This window comes from Cucurbita pepo, chromosome LG01 (assembly GCF_002806865.2).
Source record: "Cucurbita pepo subsp. pepo cultivar mu-cu-16 chromosome LG01, ASM280686v2, whole genome shotgun sequence".
NCBI classification, from domain to species: Eukaryota; Viridiplantae; Streptophyta; class Magnoliopsida; order Cucurbitales; family Cucurbitaceae; genus Cucurbita; species Cucurbita pepo.
The window spans coordinates 12,330,924-12,338,651 of NC_036638.1; the positions used below are offsets into that span (position 1 = coordinate 12,330,924).

The 7,728-nt window shown below is 33.0% G+C and overlaps 1 protein-coding gene across 1 annotated transcript in view; it reads left to right on the forward strand.

Annotated features, from left to right (window-relative positions):
* The window catches only part of LOC111780594 (putative Myb family transcription factor At1g14600), a 1,478-nt gene extending 1,071 nt beyond the window's left edge, over positions 1–407 (forward strand). The window contains exon 5 of the mRNA XM_023661035.1: positions 124–407. Within this exon, the coding sequence (XP_023516803.1) occupies positions 124–399 (276 nt within the window). The 3' untranslated portion in view covers positions 400–407. The remainder of the gene's footprint in view (positions 1–123) is intronic.
* The last annotated feature ends 7,321 nt before the right edge of the window (positions 408–7,728 follow it).

Below are 7,728 nucleotides of genomic sequence, written 5' to 3' on the forward strand. Positions count from 1 at the left end.
TTTTTTTTTTTTTTTTTTTTTTTTTTTTTTTTTTTTTTTTTTTTTTTTATGTAAAACAAACTTATACAAAATTAGATTTAAATTACAAATATTGAAACCCTAGGTCTAATTGTATGATCACAGCTGACAAATGAAGAGGAACAAAAGCCTAGGCCCATGGGACGTCCTAAACACACTAGGGATGGAGGAAGAGTGGTAAAGAAACAGGACCAAGAAGAAGGCCAACCTGAGGATTATGATCAACTCTCATTGTCTCTTTCTCTACAACCAACTAACCCTCCCATCCCTTCGCTTTCCTCTTCTTCTTCAAGCTCTATTGACAAAAGTTTATCAATTCAGAAATGGGAAGAAATCAATTTGGACTTATCCATATCACTTTGCCCTAACTACCGAGGATAGATTTTTTTTTTTTTTTTTTTTTTTTTTTTTTTTTTTTTTTTTTTTTTTTTTTTTTTTTNGTAGTCCCATGGATTGCTTCTTTTGTTTGAGGCTTGGTTCTTTGTTTTTGTTGGTGTCAGGCTGTTTAATGTAGGGAGTTATTAATAACAAAGTGTAGTATAATTGTTTGCTTCTTTGAGTGCTTGCACTTAATTTGATTTAACTGGGCAAGATGCTACGCCTGGTGATCGCATGCTTCTACTTCACTTCCTACCTTCTAACACTCTTTCATACTGTATACCTTAATGTTCCTTCTTGCTGTGTACAGAAAAGGAGTCATCACTTTCAATTCTAGTTCACACTCAAATACTTGATCATGATATTTATGACATAAAGCTTGATGACTTTTTTTCATAATTAACAATATATTTTTTTTTAATATAACATTTTCATTATATGAAAAAATTCTAAGTTGACTTAACGGAACGAATAACTGTCCAAAAGTAGAATGAGTTATATCAAGTCTTTTTAGAGTTAATTTTGCACTCATACTCACTGTTTTCTCATTAATTGATTTATTTATTCTTATTAGTATACATAAAATAGTTAATTGTGGTTTAATATGAAAAGAAGATTAATTTACGTAAATAATTGTACACTTAATTGAGTTATTTGGTAAAATTTCAGAACATTTATGCTTAACCATGGTGTTATAGCAAATCTGAAAACAAGAACCATGTCCAAGAAATAACTTAAAGGGTCTAGATTATACAGGATATCTTATCTTCCTAACTCTATTGATGTTGGATTTGATGTTGGATATGATTCACTTTATTGTTATTATAAATGATTTGATTTAAACCATTCATGTGGAGACATGTGATATGAGTGAGGGTACCTTATAAAATGAGTTTGTATACAACTAAGACATGAATTATTTAATCTCTCTTTAAATTTTCTAATTAAAAATTAATTGAAAAAATTAGTATTTCATAAAATCATCATAAACAACTTGATCTTTTCTTTGTGAATTTTCTTTGTGAATTGTGGCGGGCTACCTCTAAAACTCACCTTCTAAAATCTTGTATGTTGGTTATTTTTCTTCCATTCCTCCTAAAAACTAGTAGAGGAGGTGTTAAGGAAGGTGTTGGAGTTGGTTTCGTGGACTTCGGTACGTTATGGACGGAGATATACGCTAGAGAAGATCCCTGCAAACCAACTTTCTCGTCAAAGCAAACATGTGACTTCCTTCTATTAGTTGGGAGGTTTTAGAGCTCAAATTATAATGCTCGCTTACCGGGAAGGCCGATGTACAGTCGCTACTGTTAACATATATATATATATATATATATATATTTTTAGAAAACGTTTGTATTTTAATGTTAGTTAAAAGAAAGCAACCAAAATTTATATATATTTACAATTAAGTTAAGTCAACTAGTATCACAAAATGGGACATCAAGTAGAAAATACCAAACAAACTCGGATCTCAAGTTTCTAGCTTGTCCATATTGTCGTCTTGATCACTATGAGTGTAACGATCTTAAATTTCTACTTACTTAGAGACACTATAGTCATCATAACATAATCATTTTGTGCGAAAATAAATGTTTAAACTTTATTATGAAGCATTTGCTTCACTTAAAACACTACCATACGCTTACGTGTTCAAAAATATCTTTAAAACGACCCAACGAAATATTAACTGAAATAAATGAACATTTAAATTAAAAATATCATATTCTAACCTAAGTTTAAGAAAATAAATGCACTACCCTATGCATGCACCATGATCGACTTGCGATGACGTCGTCAATTGTATAAGGATGTCTTGCCTTTACCTAAAAATAAGAATAGCATGTGGTTTGGGTGTTTTAAGAAATACTTAGTAAGTGACCCGTATTAGGTTAAATGAAAACACACAATTTCACAAATGAGACCTATTATAATAGTTTATTTTCCTACGAAAGCTATTTAACAGGCAACTTGGATGTGTACTTAATTTTCCTACACATGGTCCACACGTGCTAAGTATAGACTCACCAGTTGGTTTGCACACCTCTTGAGCCTCTTTCTAGTCGGGTGATTATTCTCTGGTAGCTGTTGATGTCACACACCCGTTAGGAATAGCGACCGTCATGAGAACATTATGATAAACATAATGATCATTCCACTACCTCGTAGCGTAAGCATCCATACTATCGTGAAGGATAAGGGGTATCCCCCGATGCATGAGCACTCAATAATGCATGATTTCCCAACATTTTTTCATTTTCACTATCATTTAATACAAACCTGCTAGCGTCTTCTTCGTATCATATCATTTCTCATATCATTTATCATAATTCTCATGTAAATGCCGGAGTTGTATTTCATGCTAGTTCATTGTTTTGCATGTCAATCATGGCATATCATTCATATCATAATATTTTGATGCTTTCCGATATAACAATCCATATTGTGCACATATCATATCATATATTATAACAGTCACATAACATATTCCGAGCATGTCTTCAGCATATCATACATACCATATCATATCATAAAGCATATCAATTCATCAAATACAACATATCAATCACATCGCATAACATTTATGTAACGTTTCATAACAGTTTGCATATACGATCTATGACACCTGTGAAACCACGGGCATGTGGCATCACACAGCACACAATTATAACCACACAACGGTAGAGTCAATTACTTGGTTGGCCTAGGCCAAAGCTACTACGATTCAATAATGCTAGTGTTACTTAACACTGCTCTCTAAAATTTAATTTTGTCTAAGGAGTTAAACAATCATAAATTAGAACTACTATAAGAATTCTAATTATGCATAAATAATTTAAACTCGATTCCAAAAATTTAACTAGCCAAAAGGTAATTGTATTAATTAAATGAAGAATTGAAACTAGGAGGAAAGAGTCTAAGTGTATCAGACTCAAGCCATATCAGCCAAAATGTTGGCCTTGAGCCCTAGAAGTGTATTCTCAAACTGACAGAGAATTGTTCAAGTGGGATGCTAAAATGAAATGAGGACCTTCTTTTCATAGGGAAGAAGTAAGGTTTTGTCAGAAAATGACTAAGCCAGGAACATAAACCATTGGAGTTTCAAGTGATGATGTTATTGAGTATTGAACTTAACTTTTATAGCTTGCAAACAAGGAAATAGAAACTAAGTTAAACTAAATAGCTAAAAATACTCTAACTATCCTAGAAGAAAAGATCTTTATTTAATGGTATTTGACAAACTAATTCTTGATAAAGAAGAACTTCTTTATCAAGAATTAGTTTAAGTTAGAAAAACTTTGCACACCAAGTTCTTCACGCAACTTCTCAAATGATTCTAATTTGAGAGACTTTGTCAATAAATTAGCAAGTTGGATTTCTAGTACCACAAAATAATAAATTAATGGCTCCTTTTTGTAAGATCTCTCTTATGTGTTTGAAACATCCATGTAGAGCTGGATTTTTGGATAGCTTAATAGTTGAAGTATTATCACACATTCCTTCTATGTGAGAGTGACCAATCTTTTTGAGTATCCTCCTCATCCAAACAGCTTGACATGTACAGACACTAGCAATAACAAACTCAATTTCTGTAGTTGATTAGGTGACTATAGGCTGCTTACGAGAAGACCAAGCTACTGCTCCTCACTCAATATAAACACATAGCATAAAATACTTTACTATCTTCCATGTCTCTAACATAGTCAGTAAATCCAATTAAATAACTAATTCCTCCTTTTCTATAAAATACACCATAGTCTACGGTACATTTAACCTTTTTAGCTGCTGCAAAATGTTGTTGTGTTGGACATGTTATAAGACGATTAATCAAACTTACAACAAACATGAGATTAGGACGAGTAACTATGAGATACATCAGACTTCTCACTATTTGTTTATACAAAGTTATATCTACTTTTGTACCATTTCCATCTTTTCCAATTTCTTGTTATGGAACAATGAGATTACAAATAGAATTGTAATTCTCTAAGCCAAATCGATTTAAAACTTCAAACGCATACTTTCTTTGACATATAAAAATATCATCTAATCTTTGTATTACCTCTATTCCAAGGAAAAACTCATTTGACCTAAGTCGGTCATATCAAACTCTTTCTTCGTGAAAAGTTTAAACTCCTCCAATAATTTTTCGTCATCTCCAGTGAATAAAAGATCATCAACATAAATGTTTACAATAAGAATTTTATCTTCCTTCCTCTTGATGAAGAGTGTTTGCTCATTGGAGCTGCTATTGAATCTTTTCTTGATGAAGTAGGATTTTATTCTACTAAACCAAGTTATAGGTGCTTGCTTTAATCCGTAGAGAGCCTTTTGGAGTTTGTACACCATCTCCTCACTCCCCTTTTTCTCATAACCTTTTGGTTGTTCAACAGAAATATCTTCTTTGAACTCGTCATATATAAAAGCTGATTTGATATCTAACTGACAGAGTTTCCAACATTTTTGGGCTACAAAAGCAATGGTCATTCTCACAATATCCATTCTGGCCACAAGTGTGTACACTTCCGTATAATCAATTCCATGCTATTGTATGTAACCTTTTTCCAATCTTGCTTTGTATTTACCACCTTCTCCAGACTCATTTAGCTTGGTCCTATAAATTCATCTCACTCCTATTTTCTTTGCTCACGCGGGTAGAACCACCAAGTGCCATGTTTAATTTTGACAGCTTCCTCAAAATTCATAGGATTTGAAATCATCAAGAATGCCATATGTTCTTTATCCTCTTGAGATAAGCCTTCACCGAAATTATAATATGCTAACCATACAAGTGGATGTCGATTTCTCCCCTCCCTTATTGTCAAATTTGGTGCAACAGTTACTAGAAAATTGTTTTCAGCAACTGGTTCAATTGTTTTAACAACTAGTTTGTTTCCTCCATGATTTCTCCTTCTTCGTTTTCAACAACTGGTTCAATTGTTTCAGCAACCGGTTCAATAGTTTCCTCCGTGATTTCTCCTTCTTCAGTTGTGTTCTCATCAATTTCAATATTTTCCTCAGTCCAATTTTGTTTCACCTTAAAAAAATTTCCAACTCCATTCACGATCTTCCTTGAAAGCTACATTATGACTTGTTATAATTTTATTTGTAGTTGGATCAAACATTTTATAACCTTTAGATTTGCTACTGACTCCAACATGTTACAATTTTATTTTCAAGTTTGCTTCTCTTGCATCTGGAATATGAACATGTCCCACACATCCAAAAACTCTGAAATAATCTACTGATGGTTTCTCTCTGCTCCAAGCCTCTTATGGTGTCATGTCTTTTACTGCAAGAATGGGTGATCGATACAAAATGTGAATCGTCCACCTAACTGCTTCAGACTATAAATTTTCAGGTACTTTCTTCTCTATCAGCATAGCTCTTACCAAGTGCATCACGATGCGATCTTTGCGTTTGGCCACTCCACTTTGCTGTCGGGCATGGGTTGTGGTCAATTGTCTCTTCACTCCATGCGTCGAATTCTACAAAGTTGAATTGTCCTCCTCTATCTGTCCTGAAACATTTTATAGGCCTTCCAATTTCCTTTTCGATCGTTATCTTGAAACATTTGAAATGATAAATGTTTATGATTTTTCTACCAGAAAATAACTTCTTTCCTTCAAAAAATCATTAAGTACAACAAATACTTTTTCTCGCTACTTGAAGCCGGTGAAATTGGGCCACATAGATCTGCATGAACAAGACCCAATTTTTCTGTTTCTCTCCATTTACCCATTTTTGGAAATGGTCTGATGTTACTTTCCTTTCATACATGTCTCACAGGTGGTGTTTGGAGCTACAATTTGTGGCAGTTTTTTCACCATTGTCTGTTTCAAGGTGCACAAACCTTTATAGCCTAGATGACCATAACGATGGTGCCAAAATGTTGACTGATCTGTATTTGAAACTTGGAGACATCTTCTTTCATTTGTTGTGGCAGATGGTTCAGCAAGCAAAATGAACAACCGATTTGCACTCATGATTGACTCTATCATTTTTTTCTTTCTATGGATGATAAATGCAACATACACCATCTCTGAACAAACACTACTACTCCTTTTTCTTGTAGTTGTCCAATGCTCAAGAGATTATTTTTGAGTTCATGTACCCAATACACATTACTAATAGTGTAACGAACCTCATGCAAAGTTAATTTCACTACAGTCTTTCTAGTAGCTTTCATATTTGTACTATTTTCAAGCTTGACAGTGTGGGAAAAGGTCTGGTCTAATCTTGAAAACATACCTTCATTTGCACACATGGTTTGAGCAACTAGAATCCAAAAACCAAGCATCACTCCTCTTTGCTGCATGTCTTTCCATATGAGCCATTATCAACATTTCATCCTCTTCTTCCAGCTCTGCATAGTTCAATTCCTTATTCATCTATGGACATTTATATTGAAAATGACTTAAGTCATGACACCTATAACATTCAACAGTTACTTGGTGATCTTTGAGTCTAGCATCAACAAGATGACCCCTTTGTGCCTTGGTCAGCATTGTTCCTTCTGAGAAATTAATCTCTACCACACTCCATAGACTTTTTGCTCTAAGCAAATTTTCCATCAACTCACTTCAGTGATCGTAGTAACCATTAAAGTGAGGGATCTTTGTTAAAGTTTTGTCTTCACTCATACTTTTTATATTTGGTCACTAGAAAATTTCTACTCTACAAACCCTAGTGGTGGCTCTAATACCAATTGTAAGGTTTTGATAGAAGAATGACTAAGTCATAAGCATAAACTATTGGAGTTTCAAGGGATGATATTATTGAGCACTAAACTTGAGTTTTATAGTCTTACAAATAATCAGAGAAATAGAATAATCAAATTCATGTAACAGGAGGTCAATCCCCCACTTCTCAGTTTGTTATTTATAAATAGAATAATCAAATTCATCTAACAGGATGTCAATCCACCACTTTTCTCAGTTTGTTATTTATAAATAGAATAATCAAATTCATCTGACACGATGTCAATCCACCACTTCTCAGTTTTAAACGAGGTGGGACAACTTCTTTTTTTTTTTTTTAATTTTTAATTTTTTTTGGTTATTACATCATATACGTCTAAAAGTATCTTTTTTTCCTTGAGAGTGTCTTAATCTTGGAATTACTCGNACTTCTCAGTTTTAAACGAGGTGGGACAACTTCTTTTTTTTTTTTTTAATTTTTAATTTTTTTTGGTTATTACATCATATACGTCTAAAAGTATCTTTTTTTCCTTGAGAGTGTCTTAATCTTGGAATTACTCGGGGTATTTCTCCCTCATATCTTCATTTTTTTTTTTTTTTTTTTTTTTTTTTTTTTTTTTTTTTTTTTTTTTTT